General features: G+C 65.9%; 2 protein-coding genes across 2 annotated transcripts in view; one reads left to right on the top strand and one right to left on the bottom strand.

The window, feature by feature from the left end:
- Window positions 1-10,284: 10,284 nt before the first annotated feature.
- On the bottom strand, window positions 10,285-16,762 carry RTN3 (reticulon 3). The gene is made up of 7 exons (XM_075726439.1): window positions 16,641-16,762; window positions 11,890-12,097; window positions 11,134-11,272; window positions 10,950-11,019; window positions 10,759-10,805; window positions 10,549-10,607; window positions 10,285-10,421 (listed from the first exon to the last, which is right to left on the bottom strand). Exons 1-7 carry the CDS (start codon window positions 16,753-16,755, stop codon window positions 10,376-10,378), a joined length of 684 nt encoding a protein of 227 aa, XP_075582554.1. The 5' UTR covers window positions 16,756-16,762; the 3' UTR covers window positions 10,285-10,375.
- A 5,488-nt stretch (window positions 16,763-22,250) lies between these two features.
- Window positions 22,251-24,771, top strand: part of PC (pyruvate carboxylase) — a 28,422-nt gene continuing 25,901 nt past the window's right edge. The window contains 2 exon segments of the mRNA XM_075727035.1: window positions 22,251-22,377; window positions 23,555-23,739. Of these exon segments, the coding sequence (XP_075583150.1) occupies window positions 22,251-22,377; window positions 23,555-23,739 (312 nt within the window).

Below are 24,771 nucleotides of genomic sequence, written 5' to 3'. Positions count from 1 at the left end.
TACCACACAGCTGGGGAAGCCAAGGTGCCCCCCCCAGATACCCCCCAAAAGGGCTGAGCCATAAGTGGGGTCCCCCACCCGCAGCTGGGAGCTGGAAGGACCCCAAGAGCCCCCCAAGACCAACACCCCAAAATGGGGGACCCCTCTTCCACCCGTCCCCCAAAGGGCTCTGAGCTTCCCCCACCCCAAACAGACACAGGGCATGAACCCTCTCCCTCCCCATCCTGGGGGGAGGCAGGAACCCCATCACAGGGGTGGGCACCCACATCATTTTGGGGGGTACACACCTCACAGCACCCCCCCCAACCCCACAGAGGGTGCCCAGCCCCACACACAGCGAAGCCACCCCCACACCCACCGTGGGGGGGGGGGGGGGGGCTGCAGCAGCGAAGGGGGTGGGCACACGCCCCCACACGCAGTCCGCGCAGCCACTGAGACGGGGAGGGGGGCGACAACAATGACACCCCAAACCTCGCATTCCCCCCCCCGGCAGATACCAGACCCCCAGGGGGGGTCAATGTGTGGGGCTGGCACCCCCCCGCCTACCCCCTTTCCTTTGGGGTGCAAGCCCTGACCCCCTCACCCTTGCCTTTGGCCGGGGACCCTAGTGACCCTCAGGGACCCCCAAAAACGGGACCCCAGACCCCTCAGAGGGGACCTAGCCCACAAGCACCCTTCCCTTCACCAGGTCCCATGGAGGAGCCCGATCCAGTCCCCGAGGGGGGTCCTGGCTCAGATCCCCCCACCCCACACAGGGGTCTGGGCCAGGGGAGGCCCCAGAGTACTTCATGGGGGGGCTGTGAGAGGGGCTGGGCCCCCCCGGGACCCCCTCACACAGGAGCCAGGCTGGGAGGCACAAGGTCCCCTTAGACCTCTCTTTTTCACCCTCATGGAGGGACCCACGACCCCCTTAGACCCCCTTTCTCCCCTCACAAAATGGCCCAGGGCCCCGCTTTCCTCTCACAAAACAGCCCACGATCCACTCAGGCCCCCACTTTCCTTCTCAGACCCTCTTTTCCCCTTCACAAAACAGCCCACATCCCCCTCAGACCCCCCTTTTTATCTCACAAAATTACCGAGGTTCCCCTCACACACCCCCCTTTCCCCTCACAAACCGGCCCCAGACCCCCTGAGATCCCCCTTTTCCCCCTCACAAACCCAGCCCCAGACCCCCCTTTCCCCCTCACAAACCGGCCCCAGACACCCCCTTTCCCCTCACAAAACCGGCCCCAGACCCCCCCCTTTCCCCTCACAAACCGGCCCCAGAGACCCCCCTTTCCCCTCACAAACCGGCCCCAGAGACCCCGAGATCCCCCTTTTCCCCTCACAAACCAGCCCCAGACCCCCCTTTCCCCTCACAAACCGGCCCCAGACCCCTTTTTTCCCCTCACACAAACCGGCCCCAGACCCCCTTTTTCCCCTCACAAACCGGCCCCAGACCCCCCTTTCCCCTCACAAACCGGCCCCAGACCCCCCTTTCCCTCACAAACCGGCCCCAGACCCCCCTTTCCCCTCACAAACCGGCCCCAGACCCCCCTTTCCCCTCACAAACCGGCCCCAGACCCCCCTTTCCCCTCACAAACCGGCCCCAGACCCCCCTTTCCCCTCACAAACCGGCCCCAGACCCCCCTTTCCCCTCACAAACCGGCCCCAGACCCCCCTTTCCCCTCACAAACCGGCCCCAGACCCCCCTTTCCCCTCACAAACCGGCCCCAGACCCCCCTTTCCCCTCACAAACCGGCCCCAGACCCCCCTTTCCCCTCACAAACCGGCCCCAGACCCCCTTTTTCCCCCTCACAAAACCGGCCCCAGACCCCTTTTTCCCCTCACAAACCGGCCCCAGACCCCCTTTTTCCCCTCACAAACCGGCCCCAGACCCCCCTTTCCCCTCACAAACCGGCCCCAGACCCCCCTTTCCCCTCACAAACCGGCCCCAGACCCCTTTTTCCCCCTCACAAACCGGCCCCAGACCCCCCCTTTCCCCCTCACAAACCGGCCCTGCGGAGGGGCCGGGCCCCCCTCAGACCCCCCTTCCCCTCACAGAGGCCCTCCCCGTCGCCAGTCCTACCTGTTCCGCGTCTCTCTCGTTGACGGTAGGTAGAGGGCTGCGACCGCTGCTCGACATGGCGGCCCCCCCCCCCCCCGCCGCCGGCGACTATCGCGATAGAGGGAAGCCGCGGCGGGCGGTGTGCGGGGAGGGGGAAGGGGAGGTGGGGAAGAGGGAACGCCGGGCCGCGCTCAGGGAGCGGGGGGGGGCCAGGCCACCGGCATGGGGGAGGCCGGGGAGGGGGACGGGAGAGGAGAAAGGGGGGGGAGAGGGGAGCGGGCGGCGAGTCCGCCCGGCCCGGCCGCCGCCGCCTCACACTCGCGCCTCCTCAGCACCAGCGGCTCCCAACATGGCCGCCGCCGCCGGCCCTCGGCCATTTCCGCCGCTGCGCCGGAAACACCCGACACGCCTCCCGCTTCGCTTCGGCTCTTTCCGGATGGATTCGGCTCTGCGCCTCCCTCCCGCTTCGGAGGTTTCCGGCGGCGCTCCGGAGTCACCCGATGCCTCTCCCCGGGCCTCCTCCAGGCGCGGAAAGACCCGAAGCCTCCTTCGGCAGTTTCCGCTGACAGCCGCGGGAAGCGCCGAGCTCCGGCTCGGCCGCCGCTTCCCCGAGTGGATCCGGAAAGACCCGAACACCCTTCGGCCGCCATCGGGCCTTTCGCGCGCATTGCCGGAAACACCCGAGCGGAGCCGAATCCCCCCTCCCCATCCCTGCTGGCAACCCCGAGGGGAAGGGGGGCGGGGGGAGGCCCGGACGCCTGGGTCCTCTCCCCCTTTTTTTTTTGGGGGGGGGGTGGTGGGACGCGCTGCCGGCCCCCTGGGTCCTCCCCAGGCACTGGGGGGAACGGGCGGGACGGGGGCCCGGACGCCTGAGTTCCCTGGCTGCAATGGGGAGGGGAACTGGGAGCACTGGGAGAAGGGGGAAGGTCCGGAGGGACCAAGCCTGGGAGAAGGGGCGGGGCCAGCTGGGGAAGTTACGCCCCCCTTCCCCCCTAAAGGGAGGGTGTGGTCTCCACGCCCAGGCCACGCCCTTTCTGGACCAAAGGGGCGGGCCAGCCCGGGGATGGAGGGGGGGTGATGGCTTCTTGGGTGCCCCATAGGTCCGGGGACCCCGGGGCGATGCTGCAGGGTGGGGGGAGGGATGGGGGGGCTGCAAGGGGGAGGGGAGCATCCAGGGGCTCCCCTGCCCCCCTCCTTTTGGGGGACCCCCCCCTCGAAATCTTTTTTATGAGGGGGGGTGCGCTTCTTTGGGGGCGGGGGGGTGGGCTGAGACCTGACGGCAACTCATCGCCCCCCCCCCGCAGCCCCCCGCCGCGGGGCGGGGCGGGCTTGCGGGGGGGATGGGAAAGGCGCGCGGCCCCTTTAAATTTACCCAGGAGCCCTTAAAGGAGCCCCAGGGGCCCCACGGCGGCGTCCCCACCCCGGCCGGCCCCTGCCCGCCGCCGCCACTGCCGCCCCGGGCCCTGCCATGGAGCCCCCGCACCCCGACCCCGGCCTGCTCCCGCAGCCGGACCGCCCAGGTGAGCACCGATGCGGCGGGGGGGAGTGGGGGGGGCTGTGGATGGTGCGGCCCCTTTAAGGAGACGACCCCCCCCCTCCTCCCGCTGGGCTCCCCCTTCGCGCACAATGGGAGCGACGCTGGCCCTTTAAGATGCCCCCCGGCCCTGGGGGTGCCCCCATCCCTTTGCCATCCCCTGTCATCCTCCAGCGTGACCCTGGCCCTTTAAGATGCCTCCATCCTAATTTAGGATGCTCCTGCCCCTTTAAGATGCCCCTGTCACTTTAAGTTGCCCCTGCCCCTTTAAGATGCCCCCATCCCATTTAGAATGCTCCTGCCCCTTTAAGATACCCCTGTCACCTTAAGGTGCCCCTGCCTCTTTAAGATGCCTCCATCCTATTTAGGATGTGCCTGTCACTTTAAGGTGCCCCTGCCCCTTTAAGATACTCCCATCCTTTAAGATGCCCCTGTGTCTTTAAATGCCTCCATTGTATTTAGGATGCCCCTGCCCCTTTAAGGTGCCCCCATCCCTTTAAGATGCCCCTGCGTCTTTAAGATGCCCCTGCCACTTTAAGATGTGTCTGGCCCTTTAAGAGGCCCCCATCCTATTTAGGATGCTCCTGCCCCTTTAAGATGCCCCTGTCACTTTGAGGTGTCCCTGCCCCTTTAAGATACCCCCATCACTTTAAGATGCCCCTGTGTCTTTAAGATGCCCCAACTTATTTGGGATGCCTCCGCCCCTTTAAGATGCCCCTGTCACTTTAAAATGTGCCTGGCCCTTTAAGATGCCCCCATCCCATTTAGGATGCCTCTGTCCCTTTAAGATGCCAGTGTACAATTTAGGAGGCCCCTGTCCCTTTAAGGGGCCCCTCCATCCCCTTTAGGTGCTCCTGTCACTTTAAGATACCCCCCACCCCCTTAAAATACCCCCGCCCTCTTTCACCACCCCCATCCCCTCTGCGTGCTCCTGCCCCTTTAAGGGCCCCTCCCTTTGGAGATGCCCACCCCTTTTAAATATCCCTTGACAAGCCCCGCCCCTTGATGTGCGCTGTCCCTTTAACATGCCCTGCCCCTTTAAGAGCCCCCCTCGCCCTTTTAAGATGCCCCATCCCTCTGGGCCCCCCCCATTTGATGCCCCTGCCCCTTTAAGAGCTCCCCTTTCTCCTTTAAGAGCCCCCCCCCTCCCCGGATCCCCCTAATTTTCGGTCACCCCTGGGGGTCACGCCCCCCCCCCAGCAGGGCTGAGACCCCCAACCCAGGAGACCACCCCCCATAAGCAACCCCAAAGACCCCCATATGGGGGGTTCCCCCCCTCCAGGATGCCCAAATATCCCCGAGGCCCCCCCAAAAGCCCCCACATAACCATCCCCCCCCACGGACCCCCTACCACTGGGGACCCCTGGAGACCTCCTCAACCCTGGGGACCCCTAAAGACCCCCCATACGAGAGTCCCCCATGGGGTCCCCAATCCCTGGACCCCCCCCCAAATCCCCCCGAATCCCTGCCCCCCCCCCCTTACATTGATCCCCCAAGACCCTTCCATCCCTCAGACACCCCCCAAAATCCCATACTGCTCCGTCACCCCCCCCCCCCCCCCTTCCCAGCCTCCCCGCCAGAACCGGGACCGCGGGGGGGCCGTCGGAGCTCAGACCACTGCGAAGCGCGAGCGTCGCGGCCGGGTCGGAGCCGTATCCCGGGGCGGGATCACCGGCGGTATTACCACGAGCGCTGGCGAGCCGAATACCTGATGGAATTCAACGCGGCGCGGCACGGGATGCTCTGCATGGTCTGCGGCAGCGCCCTGGCTACCCTCAAGCTCAGCACCATCAAGCGGCACATCCGGCAAAAACATCCGTACTCCGGCGCCTGGGGACCCCGCGAGAAGCAGCTCGTCCTCCGCTCCTGGGACGCCCACCTGGGTCTCCACACCCGCCCCGACGGAATCCCCGGCGGCGGCCGCGGGACAGGTACGGGGCGTGTGTGTGTGGGGGGGGTTGTGCATCCCCTCGATGTGGGGAGCTTTAATGTGGGGCCCCTGAAAGCTGGGCCATGCCTCCTTTCACCTGAGGCCTGCCCCTTTAAATGTGGGCCACGCCTCCTTTCACCTGAGGCCTGCCCCTTTAAATGTGGGCCACGCCCCTTCAGTGTAGACCCGTCCCAATTGAGCCCTGCCCCTTTAAATGTGGGCCACGCCCCCTTCATTTTGGGCCCTGCCCCTTTAAATGTGGGACACGCCCCTTCAGTGTGGCCACCCCCCCCACCCAATTGAGCCCTGCCCCTTTAAATGTGGGCCACGCCCCTTCAGGGTAGACTCCGCCTAATTGAGCTGGGCCCCTTTAAATGTGGGCCCCATACACCTGGGCACGCCTCCTTTAACCTGAGCCCTGCCCCTTTAAATGTGAGCCACGCCCCTTCATTGTAGACCCCCCTAATTGAGCTGGGCCCCTTTAAATGTGGACCCTGCCCCTTTAAATGTGGGCCACGCCCCCTTCAATGTGGGCCCTGCCCCTTTAAATGTGGGCCACGCCCCTTCAGTGTAGACCTCCCTAATTGAGCTGGGCCCCTTTAAATGTGGGTCACGCCCCCTTTAATGTGTCCCCGCCCAGTGGGCCACGCCCCCTTCATGTGCCCCACCTCCTTCGAATGCAGCCCCGCCCCTTTTAAATCACCCCCATGCCCCTTTAATCCAAGCCCCGCCCCGGGAGTGTCAGGCCACGCCCACTTGTCACTCACACCCACACCACGCCCCCAAACAGCAGGTGCGCTTAGGCCCCGCCCCCTCTTTATGGGCTGGCTCTGCCCTTCCCCAGGCCCCGCCCACCTTCCGCTTGGGCTCCACCCCCAGCCCGTGGCCACGCCCCCCCACTCCAGGCCACGCCCCCCCGCTCGGCTGTCCCCAAGGCGTCCCCAGCGCACCCCCACGTCCCCAAGGGGTCCCCAATGTCCCCACCCCCCATCCCCAGGGTGTCCCCAATGTCCCCACCCCGTCCCTCCCATGTCCCCCCCCATCCCCAAGGGGTCCCCAATGTCCCCCCCCCATCCCCAGGGTGTCCCCAATGTCCCCACCCCGTCCCTCCCTTGTCCCCAAGGTGTCCCCAAGGGGTCCCCAATGTCCCCCCCCATTCCCAAGGGGTCCCCAATGTCCCCACCCCGTCCCCAAGGGGTCCCTAACATCCCCACCCCGTCCCTCCCGTGTCCCCAAGGGGGTCCCCAATGTCCCCCCCCATCCCCAAGGGGTCCCTAACGTCCCCACCCCGGCCCTCCCGTGTCCCCAAGGGGTCCCCCATACCTCCTCCTGCCATCCCCAAGGGGTCCCCATCCCATCCCTCCTGTGTCCCCAAGGGGTCCCCAATACCTCCCCCCGCCATCCCCAGGGTGTCCCCAAGGCATCCCCAGGATATCCCCCGATATCCCCAAGGTGTCCCCAATGCCCTGCCCTGTACCCCTTGTCCCCAAGGTGTCCCCAAGGTGTCCCCTTGTCCCCAAGGTGTCCCCTTGTCCCCAAGGTCCCTGACACCCTCGTGTCCCCTTGTCCCCAAGGTCCCCGACACCCTCAACACGTCCCCTTGTCCCCAAGGTGTCCCCTTGTCCCCAAGGTCCCCAACACCCTCCACATGTCCCCTTGTCCCCAAAGTATCCCCAAGGTCCCTGAGGCCCTCAACACGTCCCCCTGTCCCCAAGGTCCCTGACACCCTCAATACGTCCCCTTGCCCCCAAGGTGTCCCCAAGGCCCTCAACACGTCCCCTTGTCCCCAAGGTGTCCCCAAGGTCCCCAACACCTTCAACACGTCCCCTTGTCCCCAAGGTGTCCCTAAGGTCCCCGACACCCTCAACACGTCCCCTTGTCCCCAAGGTGTCCCTAAGGTCCCCGACACCCTCAACACGTCCCCTTGTCCCCAAGGTGTCCCTAAGGTCCCCGACACCCTCAACACGTCCCCTTGTCCCCAAGGTGTCCCCAACACCCTCAACACGTCCCCTTGCCCCCAAGGTGTCCCCAACCCCCCCCCGCTGAGGCCGCTGTGTCCCCGCCCGCAGGCTCCCCGTCCCCCGCCCGTCCCCGCCGTCGGGGCTGCCCCCGTCCCCCGTCCCCGCGGGGCGGCAAAGCGTCCCCCTCGGGGGTGCCGGTGACGAGGGGACGCCCGGGAGGGGACTCGCTGCGGGGGGTGGCTGCGGGCCGAGCTGCTGCTGGACCTGGAGGCCGGGGGGAACCGGCTGCGGTGCCTGCTCTGCGCCCGTGCCCTGCCCTCGCTGCACCTCGGGGACATCCGCCGCCACGCGCTGGCCGCCCACCCCGCCACCCTGCGCCTCGGGCCCGCCGAGCGCGGGGCGCTCCTGCGCGCCTGCCGGGGACGGCGGCGGGACGAGGACAACCACGGCCCCGCCGGTGAGAGGGTGACCCGGGGACGCTGGGGGGTGAATGGGGACGTGGGGACACTGGGGGTGAATGGGGACATGGGGACACTGGGGGCAATGGGGATGTGGGGACCTGGGGACACTGGGGGTGAATGGGGACGTGGGGACACTGGGGGCGATGGGGATACTGGGGGTGAATGGGGACGTGGGGACACTGGGGGCGATGGGGGTGCTGGGGGTGAATGGGGATGCGGGGACACTGGGGGCGATGGGGATGAATGGGGACATGGGGACACTGGCGATGCTGGGGGTGAATGGGGACGTGGGGACACTGGAGACATGGGGACACTGGGGGCGATGGGGATGCTGGGGGTGAATGGGGACCTGGGAACACTGGGGACATTGGGGATGCTGGGAGCAATGGGGACATTGGGGGCAAAAGGGGACATGAGGACACAGGGGGCAATGGGGATGCTGGGGGTAAATGGGGACGTGGGGACACTGGGGACATTGGGGGTGATGGGGATGCTGGGAGCAATGGGGACATTGGGGGCAAAAGGGGACATGGGGACACGGGGGGCAATGGGGACGCTGGGGGCAAATGGGGACATGGGGACACTGGGGACAACTGGGGGTGACAGGGACGCTGGGGGTGAATGGGGACCTGGGGACACTGGGGGCGATGGGGACACTGGGGGTAAATGGGCACATGGGAACACTGGGGGCAATGGGAGCAATGGGGACATTGGGGGCAAAAGGGGACATGGGGACAACTGGGGGCAACGGGGACGCTGGGGGTGATGGGGGACACTGGGGGTAAATGGGGACATGGGGACACTGGGGATGCTGGGGGTGAATGGGGACGTGGGGGCACTGGGGGCGATGGGGATGCTGGGGGTGAATGGGGACATTGGGGGCCACGGGGACGCTGGGGGTAAATGGGGACATGGGGACGCTGGGGACATTGGGGGCAAATGGGGACATGGGGGGGTGTGGGGACACGGGGCCACCGTGGGCAAACGGGGGTGCTGGGGACATGGGGACGCTGGGGCAAATGGGGGTGCTGGGGACATGGGGACACCGGGGCATGGGGACGCTGGGGGGTGTGGGGACACTGGGGGCAAATTGGGGTGCTGGGGGGGTGTGGGGACACTGGGGGCAAATTGGGGTGCTGGGGACACATGGGGGTGCTGGGGACACATGGGGCCACTGGGGGTGCTGGGGCCACGGGGCTACTGTGGGCAAAGGGGGGTGCTGGGGGGTGTGGGGACATGGGGCCACTGGGGCCACCGCGGGGGCCAGCGCGTCCCCGGCTGGGGCCAGGCCGGGGGGGACAGGGCTGTCCCCGCTCCCCCAGCCCCGCAGCCCCCCAGCCCTGCCGAGGAGGAGGAGGGGGACGATGGCGCCGCCGGCAAGGCCGAAGCAGCCGCCGCAGGGGAGGAGGAGGAGGAGGGGGGGGCGGGGGGTGCTGGGGGTGCCCCCCGCCCCCCCCTCTTCTCCCTGCACCCCAAAATCCCCCCCGCCTGCACCGCCTGACCCCCGGGGACGGGGACACTGGGGGGGGGGGGACACACACAGAGCCCCTCCAATGTCCCCAGCCCCCCCAACAGCCCCCCTGCGCCCCAATATCACCCATGCCCCCCCCCACCTCTCAGAGGTGGCACCCACGGGTCCCCTCAACGGTGCCACCGGTCCCCAACGCCCACCCCTCCCGGTGTCACCCCCCCCCCGCCGCGGTGTCACCCTATTTATGCGTGTCCCCCCCCCCCCCCCCCGTTTTTTTGTACGTGACGCCCCTCAATAAACCCATTCCTGGAGACCCCGTGGAGCGACGTGCTGGGGGACACACACACACACGGCGCCATTTTGGGGGGGGGGGGCACGGCGCCATTTTAGGGGGGCCACGGGGATATTTTGGGGGGATGCAGGGACATTTTGGGGGGGACACCGGCGCAAAGCGGGGGGGCGGAGGCGTCCGGCGTGGTGTTTTATTGATGCCGCATCCCTGCAGGCAGAAAGGGGGGGGGGGGGGTATCCCCACGTGTCCCCCCCCCCAACGGATTGGGGGGGGCGCAGTGCGGTTTGGGGGGGCTGCAGGAGAGGGCTGAGCCCCGCCTTGAGGGGCTTTGCCACCGCCCCCCCCCCCCCAAAATTTACAGCAGTTACAGACATTTCACCTCAATTAACGTTAAAAAAAATAACGAAGGGCGAGGGGGGGAATGAGCTGGGGGAGTCCCCCCCACAGGGGAGCGGGAGGGAGGTTTTGGGGTGCAGCCCCCCCAAAAAGCCCCACAGCAGAGGCCAAGTCCAAGGTTTAGGGTGGGGGGGGAAGGACTGACGGACGCCACTGTGAGAGATATGGGGGGGGGGGAGTGTAACGAGCTTGGGGGTGGGTATGAGTTTAGGGGGGGCTGATGAGCTCGGGGGGGGGGGGCACCGGCTGGGCACCCCAATATTTCCCCGCCACCCCCGGGGTTTTATTCCGGCTTCTTCTTGGCCAGGCCTGGGAGCTTCGCCTGGATCCTACAGGGAGAGGAGAGAGGTGAGAGGCTTGCAGGGAGCGGGGGGGCACGGTGATTTCAGGGAGAGGGGCACGGCCATTTTGCGGGGGGGACCCATGGATTTGGGGGGGGGCCCCGGCGGCGCTTACTTGGCCACGAGGTCCTTGGTCTGGCGGTGGGCGATGCCCACGTAGTGGTCGATCTGCACCTGGGGAAGGGAGCAGGGGGGGTCTCAGTGGGGGTATCCCCCTCAATTTTAGGGTACCCCCTCTATTTTGGGGGTGCCCCCTTCATTTCTGGCATGCTCCCCTCATTTTTTTGGGGGTGTCGTCCCCCCCTTCCTTAATTTTAGGGCTCACCTTGTACTTCTCGTAGAGGGGCGGGAGGGTGAAGGCCAACAGCTCAGCTGCGAGAGAAACGAGGGGGGCTCAGCATCGCGGCGGCGGGCAAGCCCCCCCATAGTGTTGTTTTGGGGGGGCCACCCCCCCCAAAAAATAAAATTTGGGGGGTTATTTTATAGGGGGGAAGGGGGCCAAAGCCCGGCTCTTACCGAGGATGAGGAGGGTGATGCCGTTGAAGACGGCTCCCACGTAGGTCAGCAGCCACATCGCCATGGCCAGCTGTTGGGGGGGGGGGGGGGGATAAGAGAATGATTTTTGGGGGGGCCCGGAGAGGCGGTGAGGAGGAGGAGGAGGGGGAAGAGGAGGAGGAGAGGGGGAGGAAGGCCCCTTTACCTTCAGGGAATCCACCAGATCCTCCACCAAGAAGAGGCGGAGGAAGAACCGCAGCGCCTGGTTGAGGTGGTGGGCGACGGCGGTGGCGTGAGCCTGGAAGGCCTCGGGGGACAAGGTGACGTCCAGCTCCAGGTAAGTCCTGGGGAGGCGGGGGGAGCATGGTCAGTTGAGGGGGGCACCCCAAAATCCCCCCCTCTGCACCCCAAAATCTGCCTGCACCCCTCTCTGAACCCCAAAATCCCCCTGGTAGCCCCCAAAGCCTGCAACATCTCAGGGGACAATGACACGTTCAGCTCCAGGTAAGCTCTGAGATGGGGGGGGCCATGGTCAGCTGAGGGGGGGCATCCCAAAATCCTCCCCCTGCACCCCAAAATCCCCCTGAGCACCCCAAAAACCTCCTGCACCCCCCTCTGCACCCCAAAATCCCCCTGGTAGCCCCCAAAGCCTGGAAGGTTTTGGGGGACAATGTCACATCCAGCTCCAGGTAAGCTCTGAGATGGGGGTGGCACTTTCAGTTGAAGGGAGGGCACCCAAACTCCCCCCCCAGCACCCCAAAAACCCCCTTCTACACCCCAAAATCCCCCTCTACACGCCAAACATCCCCCCACTGCACCCCAAAACCTTCATCCATCCCGCAGAAGGGGAAACAGTGGCCAGGCTACCACATGCATCACCCAGCTGCTGTCACCGGGGGGGGGGGGTGGGACCCCAAAACCCACCCAAAAATAAGGGGGACACCCCAAAAAAGTCCCTCACCGAAAGGGGTGCCCCTCTTCTGACTTCTGGACGGCCTGGACGACGGCTTTGTAGACGCGGAGGCTGATGGTGACGGAGAGCAGGGCCAGGGCGAGGTGGGCGACCACGCTGATGACGCTGAGGGCGGCCAGGGAGAGGAGGAGGACGAGGCTGACGCCGAAGACCACCCCCGTCTTCCTCACGTCCCGCCAGAAGAGGAGGTCGTGGACTGTTTGGGGGGGGGATGACACACAAAGAGGTGACAAAGTGGGGGTGACACGGGGGAACCCCATGTCCCGTCCCCCCCTCCCCATCACAGGCGGCGAACGGCCGCGTCCTCGCTGACGGTTTTTCTCTCCCCGATTCGTCTCAATTTGCCCCAAAACGAATCCGGTGCCACCCCCCCACGCTCATTAGACACACGCGCTAATTAACCCACCCCCCCCCGCTACAAACAGGCGTTAATTAACACACCCCCCCCAGCGTAGCGGCGGGTTTTGCCAGAAATCCCCCTTTTTTACACCAAAACGAGAGGCAGACGCAGGGGTGTGTCCCCCCCCCAACATCCCCAGCAGCGTTTTGGGGCCAGATCCCCCCTTTTTGACACCCCCTTTTTTTGGGGGAGGTCCAGCCACACCCCCCCCACCCCAAACCTCCTGCTTTTGGGGTGACTCGGCGGCAGCGGCGGCATTTTTGGGGTAAAAAAAGCTTTTTTTTTGTTTTTTGTTTTTTTTTTTCTCCTTTTACCTGCCAGGCGGGGAAGGAGCTGGGTCCCCAGGGGGGGCTCAGCCGGGTCCCCGGAGGGATTTGGGGTGCCCCGGGGGGGCTCCCCCAATTCCCGCAGCGCCCGCAGCGTCAGCCGCTCCTCCTCCCAATCCCGGGCGGCGGCAGCGGCGCGGGGGGAAGTTTCGGGAAGGGGGGGCGGCGGCGGCGGCATGACGGCGATGCCGGTGCTGCCGGTGCTGCCGGCAGTCGCGTGGTGCCGGGGGACAGCAACGGGGGGTTCCTCGACCGGCGCTTCCTCGATGACGGTGTCGTCGGAGTCACCCGAGCTGTCGGCTTCGGCGCCGGCGTTACCGTCACCGGCGCTACCGCCGTTACCGCTGGCGACGCCGTTACCCGCCGGCGATGCCGTTACCGCCATTGATGCCGTTACCGCCGTTACGCTCCACCAAATCCCAGCTGAGCAACTCGTTGGTGAAACTATGCATCTCCCGGACGCACTTGGACACCTCTTCCAACGCCGCGGCGGTGCCGGAGGTTTGTCGGCACAAGCCGGTAGGGATTTTAGCGGTGATACCGGTGAGGCTACCGGCACGGGGTTTCGCCGGGAAGTCGCAGACGCGATCCTCGGGGATTTGGCTCAGCACCTCGCGCTCCCCCAGCAGCGCGGCAGCGGAGCCGTATTCCCGGTCGAAGGCGGCGCGATCCGGCACGACCTCGAAGGGCGATTCGGGGGAATCCGGCTCTTTTTGGGGGGGGACCCCCGAGGAAGAGGAGGCGGCGGCGGGGTGGGGGGCGGGGAGGAAGGCTCCCCGACCTCCTTGCCCCGCCGGTGCCGCTTCGGCGCCCGCTGGGGCCAGAGAGATGGGAGAAAGTCAGGTGTGGGTGCGGCGCGGATTTTGGGGGGGGTGCAGCATGCACGGGGGGGGGGCCGCCATGCACCCGGCTGCACCCCAAGCGGCGTTTCAGGGTCCCCCCCCTCCTCGGTGCAGCCATGCTGGCGGGGGGGCGAGCAGGTCCCGTGGCGGCGCGAACAGTCGGACGCTCCCCCCCCGCCAAATACACCCCAAACCCTGCAGGTTTGGCACCAAGACGGGGGCGTGGCCCTCAGGACCGTGGTTTGGGGCTAAAAACCCTGGGATTGGGCCCAGAGCGGGTGGGGGGGCAGGATTTAGCCCCCCCTGCCAAGGGTGTGGGACGCCAGCATGGTCACGGCCTCCCCCACCCACTCATTTTGGGCCAAAACGGGGGGATCTTGGGTCCTCCAGGGCTGCGAGGGGGAGTTTGGGGGCTCCTCACCTCCCCCCACCCCCCAAAATTTTCGGGGCCGGATCCGGGCGGGGCAGGGGGGTCGCACACAGACACAGACGGCGGCGGGTGGGACACGGGCGCAGGCGGGTCGTGGGTTTTTGTTTTGTTTTTTTTGGTTTTTTTGAGGCCAAACAACGAGAAACGGCGAATTCCTCCTCAGCCAGGCGAGCGGTGGCGGCGGCGGGGAGGGGGGGAGCGTGCAAAGCGGGAGCAGCAGCCGTGGGGCAGGCGCGAAGCCGTGGGGTGAAGCCATGGGGCAGAGGCGAGGGGGGGGGGGGCAAAGCCGTGGGGCGGGCAGCTGCCCGCAAAAAGGAAGAAAAAATTGTTAATAAGCAAGAAAAATAAAGCACGAAAGAAAAATGTCTGCTTTTGGCAGGGTTTAAACCGCCCCTCCGCCCTGGCCGCCATTTTAGGGGGGGTCTCAGGACCCTCCCCCCCCCCTAAAATGAGCCGCAGGTGAAGCCCCCCAAAACCGGGGGCTATTTTTGGGGTTTGCCCCCCCAGCAGAGCCACCGGCAGCGCCCAGATAGAGAGCACAGCGGCATCGGGGATGCCAAAGCGGCAGCGGGGACCTCCCCCCCAAATCCAGGGGGGCCATTTTAGGGTTCCAGCCGTCCCCCCCCTCGACATTTTTCTTCCTGGGGGGCACAGGAAAGTTGGGGGGAGGGGGGAGACTTGCCTGGTGAAGCCGCAAAGAGAGAGACAGGCTGGGAAGAGGAGGAAGAAGCAGGGGGATCTGCAAGAAAACACAGAGGGTGAGAGCTCAGCGCCCTGAGGGAGCCCCCCCAAAATCCCCCACCCCACCCCAGAGCCCCCCCCAAAACCCACCAGGGCGTCACCCCCCCCACCCCAAGATGGGGATGGGGTTTCACTTCGATGCGGCAAGGCTTCATCCCAGCGTATCCGGCGTCTTTTTGGGGTGCTGATGGGTTTTTTGGGGTGAAACCACCCAAAACCGGGACGAATCGCTGCCTCTTCACCCCCAAAGTGGGCAGATGTGTGTGTGTGGGGGTGGCTTGAGCACCCCCAAACCGCGGTTGGAGTCTGCGTACCCTTTTCCACAGGGTTTTACCCCAAATTGAGGGGTGTCAGGCGCCGGCAGTTTCACAATCATCCTGGGTATTACCCCTACCCAGCCACAAAATGGAGGGGGGTCCCCGGGGGTTTTGGGGTACCCGGTTGTACCGCAGAAGGGGAACAAGGTTTCTTCCAGCTTCCCCTTTTCGGGGTGACATTGTGTTACCCGTTGCCGCCTCTTCAACATGAGACCGTCAGGCGAGTTCTGTTTTTTGACCAAATTTGGGGGGTTTTTACTCTGTTTTCCCCACCTGGGTCGTGCTGGTCGAGACGGGAATCCGGCGCAGCAGCCGTCACCGCCCGGTGACAACAGCCGGAGCGCAGATGGCGTCGGGTCACCCCAAAATCTCCACCTTCCCCCCCCTCGGCGCTGGAGCCCTGGGAAAGCCCCACCCCTCACTGCCGGGGTGATATTTGGGGTGAAACCGCAGTGTTTTGGGGCTCTGTGGCATCCGGTTGTGAAAACTGGGGGGGAATCCATGGGAATCGGGGTGTGCCGGCGGCAACTGCAAAGTCAGGGCGCCCCAAAATGAGCACTGGCATTCGGGGGGTGCTCCCAGGGGAGAGGGGGAGGGCAAAGTGCCCCCCCAAAATGCCGGGGTTCCCCCCTCAGCCCACCCTGCCAGGGCAGACGGACGGAGCAGCCCCACCACCCAACGACCTCCCCCAAAAAAATCAACGGTCCCTTTTCTGCAGGTTTTTTTTGCCCCATTTTTGCAGGATGCTGGGCTGGATGTGCCGCTGCCCCCCATATCTGCCCCCCAAAGGCCTCTTCCCCCTAAATCTACCCTCTATAGGCTTCTTTCCCCTATCCCTGCCCCCCAAAAGGCCTCTTTCCTCTATATCTAAGCCCCATACATATCTTTCCCCTGTACCCGCCCCCCTATACACCTTTTTTCCCTATATCTACACCCCTATACGCCTCTTTGCCCTATATCCACGCCCCTATATGCCTCTTTCCCCTATACCCGCCCCCTAAAGGCCTCTTCTTCCCACATCTGCTCCCCTAAAAGCTGTTTCATCTCACATTTGCCCCCCCTTAAAAGCCTCCTTCCCCTATAGCTACCCTCCTAAAGACCTCTTCCCCCTATAACTGCCCCCCTAAAGGCCTCTTCTCCCCCCATATCTACTCCCTATGGGCTTCTTTCCCCTCTAACTACCCCCCATAGGCCTTTTTCCCCTATATCTGCCCCTCTATAGGCCTCTTTCCCCTATAACCGCCCCCCAGAAGGCCTCTTTCCCCTATAACCGCCCCCCAGAAGGCCTCTTTCCCCTATAACCGCCCCCCAGAAGGCCTCTTTCCCCTATAACCGCCCCCCAGAAGGCCTCTTTCCCCTATAACCGCCCCCCAGAAGGCCTCTTTCCCCTATAACCGCCCCCCAGAAAGCCTCTTTCCCCTATAAACGCCCCCCAGAAGGCCTCTTTCCCCTATAACCGCCCCCCAGAAAGCCTCTTTCCCCTATATCTACACCCCCTAAAGGCCCCTTTCCCCTATACCCGCCCCCTAAAGGCTTCTTTCCCCCGCATAATTGTCCCCTAAAGGTGTCTCCCCGCCATTTCTCCCCCCCCGAGACCTATTTACCTCATACCTACCCCGTAAGGCCTCTTCCCGCCCCCCTCCTCAGGCACCCCGGGCCCTCCAGGCCCCTCCAGGCCCTTACCGGCGCAGGAGGCGGAGCCAGCGCCCCCGCAGCCTCCGAGCTGGGGTTGACCGGAGGAGGAAGAGGAGGAGGATGAGGATGAGATGAAAGGGGACTGGGTGGCGGGGTCGGCCATGGCGGCAAACGCGGAGCCCCGGCTGAGGCGCGTCCGGCGGCGGCGGCGGCCACACAGCGACTGACGGGGCGGGGCCGGGCGGGGCGGGGCCGGAGCGCGGCGCGCATGCGCAAAGCCCCTCCCGGGCATGCGCAGAACGCCGCCCTCCCGCCGCAGCTCGGCGCGTCTGCGCATGCGCCGGCTGGGGCGGGGGGAGACGCTCTCTGCGCATGCGCCCTGCGCGCCGGCGCCATGACAGCCCCTCCCTTTCCCGCGCGGTGCCTGATGGGAGTTGTAGTCATGGCCTCTCCCCGGCTATACCGCTATCTATAGGGGACGGGGGGCTGTGGGGTGTCCCCTATAGAGGGAAGGAGCCTACAGCGTGTTCCCCTATAGGGGATAGAGCGGCCCTGCCGCCCTGCGAGGGTCAAACAGGGCCATCGGTTGTCCCCTATAGGGAGAAAGTGGGCATGGGGGGGGGCGCACTGCGTCTCCTCATCCTATAGGATTCCCTATAGGGTGAGGAGCACCATAGGCCGTCCCCTAAAGGGGGTTAGGGCCTACAGAACGCTCCCTAGGGGGGCACGGGTGAGGCCTACAGCCCCCTGCAAGGGGCGGGGGAACCTATAGGACGCTCTCGGTAGCACGCGGAGGGGCTATATGGCCCTGTGTAGGGCAAGCCGGGCCGCAGGGCACTCGCTATAGGGGACAGGGGGCTATAGAATGACCCCTAGGGCAGGCAGCGGCCTATATACGGAGCTCCCTATAGGAAAGAAAGGGCCATACGGCCGTCTATAGGGCGCCCCCTATGGGGAGCCGGCGGCGTCAGCGCCCTATAGGTGCCGGCACGCGCAAGACAACCCCTATAGGAGGTGGAGCTATAGGCGCGGGGCTGTTGTGGTCACGTGTCCGCCCTCCCGGGTCACGTGGCCCCGCCCCCCTCCCCTGTGGTCACGCCTCCCCCCGGCCAATCAGCGCTCGCGGAGGCACCGGCGCGCGGGCCAATGGCCGCGAGCGACAGCACCGTGACGCCACCGCGCCCCGCCCTCCCCGAGGGGGCGGGGCGTCACGGGTGGGAGAGGCAACCTCTCCCGCCAATAGCGAAGAGAGCGCGGAGGCGGGCGGGCCAATGAGAAACGTCCGTTCCCGCCGGCCTCCGGTAAGGGGCGGTGAGCGGCGGCAAGGGGGCGGGGCGTCGGCTGGCCAATAGGGGGCGGGGGGGCGGGGCCAGCGGGGCCAGCGGGGGGAAGCGGCGGTCGCGGTCGCGGAGCGGTGAGTGGGGTAGGGGGGAACAACGGGACCGGGCACCGGGACCCACGTGACCCACGTCCCACGTGACCTTCACCCTCCCCTATATGGCCTGACCCACGTGACTTGACCCCCCCATATGGATATCCCCCCCCCCCCCCCGGGCTGCTCGCCCGCTATAGGGACCAGGACCCACGTGACCACCCCCCCCGCCTATAGCCCGCTGTCCTCTATAGGGCTGGGACCCACGTGACCCCCCCATATGTCCCCGGCCATAGGGGACCCCGTCCGGTGTGTCTGTCGTGTGTGTCCCCCCCCCCGGACCTTAGCCCCCCTATAGGGTCTGGGACCCCCTATAGCCCCTGTGGGGACCAAGACTTCCCTGCATGAGCCCCCCCCGTCAGCCCCCTATAGTGCCTGCACCCCCTATAGCGCCTGGGACCCCCTATAGACCAGGCGCCTATAGACTTAGTCCCCCTATAGCGGCCAAGACCCCTCTGCATAAGCCCCCCCAATCAGCCCTCTATAGGGGCTGGGATTCTCTATAAGGCCTGGGAGCACGTATAGGGCTTGGGAGTCCCTATAGACCTGGCTCCTATAGACTTGATCGCCCTATAGGGACCAAGAACCCTCTGCATGAGTCTCCCTCATCACCCCCCTATAGGGGCTGGGGTCTCCTGTAAGTCCTGGGAGCCCCTATAGGTCCTGGGACCCCCTATAGACCAGGCACCTATAGGACCAAGCCCCCTCTGCATCAGCTCCCCCCCCCATATGCCCTCCATACTGCCTGGGACCCCCTATAGGTCCTGGCAGCCCCTATAGACTAGCTCCTCTATAAGACCAAGCCACCTCTGCATCAGCTCCCCCCCCCGTATGCCCTCTATACCGTCTGGGAGCCCCTATAGACTAGGTCCCCTACAGGAGCAAGCTCCCTCTGCATCACCCCCCCCCCATATGCCCTCTATACTGCCTGGGACCCCTATAGGTCTTGGGACCCCCTATAGACCAGGCACCTATAGGACCAAGCCCCCTCTGCATCAGCTCCCCCCATCAGCCCCCTCTATACTGCCTGGGACCCCCTATAGGTCCTGGCAGCCCCTATAGACTAGCTCCCCTATAAGACCAAGCCACCTCTGCATCAGCTCCCCCCCTGTATGCCCTCTATACCGTCTGGGAGCCCCTATAGACTAGGTCCTCTACAGGAGCAAGCTCCCTCTGCATCACCCCACCCCCATATGCCCTCTATACTACCTGGGACCCCCTATAGGTCTTGGGACCCCCTATAGACCAGGCACCTATAGGACCAAGCCCCCTCTGCATCAGCTCCCCCCCCCATATGCCCTCCATACTGCCTGGGACCCCCTATAGGTCCTGGCAGCCCCTATAGACTAGCTCCTCTATAAGACCAAGCCACCTCTGCATCAGCTCCCCCCCCATATGCCCTCTATACCGTCTGGGAGCCCCTATAGACTAGGTCCCCTACAGGAGTAAGCTCCCTCTGCATCACCCCCCCCCATATGCTCTCTATACTGCCTGGGACCCCCTATAGGTCTTGGGACCCCCTATAGACCAGGCACCTATAGGACCAAGCCCCCTCTGCATCAGCTCCCCCCCCCATATGCCCTCCATACTGCCTGGGACCCCCTATAGGTCCTGGCAGCCCCTATAGACTAGCTCCTCTATAAGACCAAGCCACCTCTGCATCAGCTCCCCCCCCATATGCCCTCTATACCGTCTGGGAGCCCCTATAGACTAGGTCCCCTACAGGAGCAAGTTCCCTCTGCATCACCCCCCCCCCATATGCCCTCTATACTGCCTGGGACCCCCTATAGGTCTTGGGACCCCCTATAGACCAGGCACCTATAGGACCAAGCCCCCTCTGCATCAGCTCCCCCCATCAGCCCCCTCCATACTGCCTGGGACCCCCTATAGGTCCTGGCAGCCCCTATAGACCAGCTCCCCTATAGACTTGGGCCCCCCTACAGCCCCAGTATGGACCAGTGCTCCCAGTTTGGCCCCGCTGGACCCACTGGGCAGCTCGTCCGTGGGGCCATATGGGGCTATACGTGCCCGGTGGGGCCGTATGGGGCTATACGTGCCCGGCGGGGCCCTATGGACTTCGCCCCTGGGTCAATGATTCACCCAGAGGCCTGCGGCCGGCGGGCAGCGGGGGCGGGGAGCCGCGGGCTGGGCGTGCGAGGGCGCGTGCGAGGGGCGTGCGAGGGGCGTGCGAGAGCGGGCGGCGGCGGCGGCGAGTCCCGGCCTGCTCAGGTCAGGGCAGGGTGAGCGTGCGAGGAGCGCGCGTGCGAGGGGGGCGCGTGCAAAAGGGGCTCGTGGAGAAGGTGCTCGTGCAAAAGGGGCGCGTGCGAGGGGGGCTCGTGCAAAAGCGGTGTTTGTGCGAGTGGGGGCTCGTGCAAGAAGGGCTCGTGCAAAGGGGGCTCGTGGAGAAGGTGCTCGTGCAAAAGGGGTGCGTGCGAGGGGGGCTCGTGCAAAAGCGGTGTTTGTGCGAGGGGGGCTCATGCAAAAGGGGCTCGTGCAAGAAGGGCTTGTGCGAGGGGGGCTCGTGCAAAAGTGGTGTTTGTGTGAGGGGGGCTCGTGCAAAGGGGGCTCATGCAAGAGGGGTTCGTGCAAAAGCGGTGTTTGTGCAAGGGGGGCTCGTGCAAAAGGGGCTTGTGGAGAAGGTGCTCGTGCAAAAAGGGCGCATGCAAGGGGGGCTCGTGCAAGGGGGGCTCATGCAAAAGGGGCTCTGGAAAAGGTGCTCGTGCGAGGGGGGCTCGTGGAAAAGGGGCTCATGCAAAAGGAGCTCGTGCAAAAGCGGTGTTTGTGGGGGGGGCTTGTGCAAAGGGGGCTCGTGCAAAAGCAGTGTTTGTGCGAGGGGGGCTCGTGCATGGGGGGCTTGTGCAAAGGGGGCTTGTGGAAAAGGTGCTTGTGCAAGAGGGGTTCGTGCGAGGGGGGCTGGCGAAGGAGGTGGGCTTGTGGAAGAGGTGCTCGTGCACGAAATGCGCTTGTGCAAGGGGAGCTTGTGCAAAGGTGCTTGTGCAAGAGACGTGCTTGTGCAAGGGGAGCTTGTGCAAAGGTGCTCGTGCAAGAGACGTGCTTATGCAAGGGGAGCTTGTGCAAAGGCGCTTGTGCAAGAGATGTGCTTATGCAAAGGTCCTCATGCAAGGGACGTGCTCGTGCAAGGGGAGCTTGTGCAAAGGTGCTCGTGCAAGGGATGTTTGTGCAAAGGGAGCTTGTGCAAAGGTGCTCGTGCAAGGGGCATGCTGTGCAAGGGGGGTGCTCGTGCAAGGTGGGTGCTCGTGCAAGGTGGGTGCTCGTGCAAGGGGAGCTTGTGCAAAGGTGCTTGTGCAAGGGGGGTGCTGTGCAAGGGACGTGCTCATGCAAGGGGTGCTTGTGCAAGGGGGGTGCTCATGCAAGGGGTGCTTATGCAAGGGGAGCTCCTGCAAAGGTGCTCGTGCAAGGGACGTGCTCGTGCAAGGGACGTGCTCGTGCAAGGGGAGCTTGTGCAAAGGTGCTCATGCAAAGGTGCTCATGCAAGGGGTGCTCGTGCAAGGGGAGCTCCTGCAAAGGTGCTCATGCAAGGTGGGTGCTCGTGCAAAGGTGCTCGTGCAAGGGGAGCTCCTGCAAAGGTGCTCGTGCAAGGGGTGCTCGTGCAAAGGTGCTCGTGCAAGGGGGGCTCGTGCAAGGTGGGTGCTCGTGCAAAGGTGCTCGTGCAAGGGGGGCTCGTGCAAGGTGGGTGCTCGTGCAAAGGTGCTCGTGCAAGGGGTGCTTGCGCAAAGGTGCTTGTGCAAGGGGTGCTCGTGCACGGGAGGTTCGCCCACGCGTGCAACACGCGCATCCCCCCGTGCCCATTGCGGGGGGGGGGAGGGGGGCACCGCATTTTGGGGGGCAGAGGTCACTGGGGCAAAGGTCGGGGGGGGAGGGGGAGCCTGGGTCCTTTCGGGAAAAATTGGGGTGGGGGTGGGGAGGGGGGGGGAGGGGGGAGGCTCCGTGCTGTCCCCTGGGGGGGGGGGGGGATGGGTGGGTTTGGGTTGGGCGCGGGGTCAAAGGGCACTGGGGCAAAGGTCAGCGGCCCCGGGTGCCTGGGTCCCTTCTGGGAAAAGGGGGGGGGATTCTCCGCTGTCTTGTATAGGGTTGTGCTGGCAGCGAGTTTTGGGGGGCTGCCGGCCCCTGCGCTGACCTGTGCCCCCCCATCCCCCCCCTCGTGTCCCCCCCCTTCGTGCCCCCCCCCCCTCGTGTCACCCCCCCCCCGTACCCCCCCCTTCCAGATGTTCCAGCTGTGCGTCCCCCGCGGGGGCCGGGCCCTCCTGGGGCTGCGGCTGCTGCGGGGTCCCCCCGGGACCACCCGCCCCGTCAGCTACCAGCCCATCCGCAAGGTCCTGGTGGCCAACCGGGGTGAGTGCCGGCCCCGCGGCCACCGCCTGGCCCCTGCGGGCCACCGTGTCCCCTGGGGCCCCCTTTGTCCCCTCCAGCCCCCCTGGGTGTCCCCTGGGTGCCCCCCATGTCCCCTGGCTCCCCCTTTGTCCCCTCCAGCCCCCCCCCCCGTGTCCCCTGGGTGCCCCCTGTGTCCTTTGGGTGCCCCCTGTGTCCCGCTTTGTCCCCTCCATCCCCCCTGGGTGCCCCCCGTGTCCCCTGGGTCCCTCCCCATGTCCCCTGGGTGCCCCCTGTGTCCCCTGGGTCCCCCTTTGTCCCCTCCATCTCCCCTGGGTGTCCCTTGGGTGCCCCCCATGTCCCCCGGGTCCCCCTTTGTCCCCTCCAGCCCCCCTGGGTGTCCCCAGGATGTCCCCATCCCCATGTCCCCCTCCCAGCCGGGATGTCCCTGATGGGATGGGGTATCCTGGGGTGTCCCCGGGGTGTCCCTGGGGTGTCCCCATGTCCCCGGGGTGTCCCCGGGGTGTCCCCATGTCCCCATGTCCCCGGGATGTCCCCATGTCCCTCGGGTGTCCCCATGTCCCCATGTCCCCGGGGTGTCCCCATGTCCCTGGGGTGTCCCCATGTCCCCATGTCCCCGGGGTGTCCCCATGTCCCTGGGGTGTCCCCATGTCCCCATGTCCCCGGGATGTCCCCGTGTCCCTCGGGTGTCCCCATGTCCCCATGCCCCTGGGGTGTCCCCAGGGTGTCCCCGGGGTGTCCCCATGTCCCCGTGTGCCCCCAAGACAAGATCACCATCCGGGTGTTCCAGGCCTGCACGGAGCTGGGGATCCGGACGGTGGCCGTGTCCCTTCCCAGTTGGGATGGCCCGGATGGGATGGGATGGGATGGGATGTCCCCATGTCCCCATGCCCCCATGCCCACGTCCCCATGTCCCCGGGGTGTCCCCGGGGTGTCTCCATGTCCCCATGTCCCCGTGTCCCCCCAAGGCGAGATCGCCATCCGGGTGTTCCGGGCCTGCATGGAGCTGGGGATCCGGACGGTGGCCGTGTCCCTTCCCAGTTGGGATGGCCTGGATGGGATGGGATGGGATGGGATGGGATGGGATGGGATGGGATGGGATGGGATGGGATGTCCCTGATGGGAAGTCCCCATGTCCCCGGGGTGTCCCCATGTCCACACGTCCCCACGTCCCCCCAAGGCGAGATCGCCATCCGGGTGTTCCGGGCCTGCACGGAGCTGGGGATCCGGACGGTGGCCGTGTACTCGGAGCAGGACACGGGGCAGATGCACCGGCAGAAGGCGGACGAGGCCTATCTGGTGGGGCGGGGGCTGCCCCCCGTCCAGGCCTACCTCCACATCCCCGACATCATCCGCGTCGCACAGGTACCCCGCGGCGGGGACACTGCGGGGGGCACGCCTGGTCCCCTGAGGGGGTCCCCATGGGTGGGGGGCACGCCTGGTCCCCTGAGGGGGTCCCCATGGGTGGGGGGCATGCCTGGGTCCCCTAAGGGGGTCCCCATGGGTGGGGAGGCCACCTGGGGACCCTATGGGGGGTCCCCATGGGTGGGGGGCACGCCTGGGTCCCCTATGGGGGGGACATCTGGGTGGGGGGCACGCCTGCATCCCCTAAGGGGGGACCCCATGGGTGGGGGGCACGCCTGGGTCCCCTATGGGGGGGACCCCATGGGTGGGGGGCCGCCTGGGGAGCCTATGGGGGGGACATCTGGGTGGGGGGCACGCCTGGGGACCCTATGGGGGGGACCCCATGGGTGGGGGGCACGCCTGGGTCCCCTAAGGGGGTCACTATGGGTGGGAGGGCCGCCTGGGGAGCCTATGGGGGGGACATCTGGGTGGGGGGCACGCCTGGGGACCGAATGGGGGGACCCCATGGGTGGGGGGCACGCCTGGGGACCCTAAGGGGGGACCCCATGGGTGGGGGGCCACCTGGGGAGCCTATGGGGGGGACATCTGGGTGGGGGGCACGCCTGCGTCCCCTAAGGGGGGACCCCATGGGTGGGGGGCACGCCTGGGGAGCCTATGGGGGGGACCCCATGGGTGGGGGGCCGCCTGGGGAGCCTATAGGGGGACCCCATGGGTGGGGGGCATGCCTGGGTCCCCTATGGGGGGTCCCCATGGGTGGGGGGCACGCCTGGGGACCCTATGGGGGACATGAGTGGGGACGCTATGGGGACAATGACTGGGGAGCCTATGGGGGGACATCTGGGTGGGGGGCACACCTGGGTCCCCTATGGGGGGACATCTGGGTCCCCTATGGGGGGCACTCCTGGGTCCCCTGGAGATGGGGCCCCCCAGATGCTTGGGTCCCTGGGTGGGGGGGTCTGGGGGTGCTGAGGGGGTCATGTGACCCCCCCCCCCAACACCTCGGTCCCCAAGGGGGGGGTCTGGGGGTGCTGG

This window comes from Pelecanus crispus, chromosome Z (assembly GCF_030463565.1).
Source record: "Pelecanus crispus isolate bPelCri1 chromosome Z, bPelCri1.pri, whole genome shotgun sequence".
Classification (NCBI taxonomy): Eukaryota; Metazoa; Chordata; class Aves; order Pelecaniformes; family Pelecanidae; genus Pelecanus; species Pelecanus crispus.
This window is presented reverse-complemented; position numbering and strand designations above follow the sequence as displayed.

Excerpts from the sequence above, each read along its gene's own strand:
- RTN3 (XM_075726439.1), bottom strand. The coding sequence starts at position 16,755 with ATGGCCGACCCCGCCACCCAGTCCCCTTTCATCTCATCCTCATCCTCC. Across the intron at positions 11,020-11,133 it reads ATCTGGTGGATTCCCTGAAG|CTGGCCATGGCGATGTGGCT; the intron begins GTAAAGGGGCCT and ends CCCCCCCAACAG. Across the intron at positions 10,422-10,548 it reads ACCAAGGACCTCGTGGCCAA|GATCCAGGCGAAGCTCCCAG; the intron begins GTAAGCGCCGCC and ends CTCTCCCTGTAG.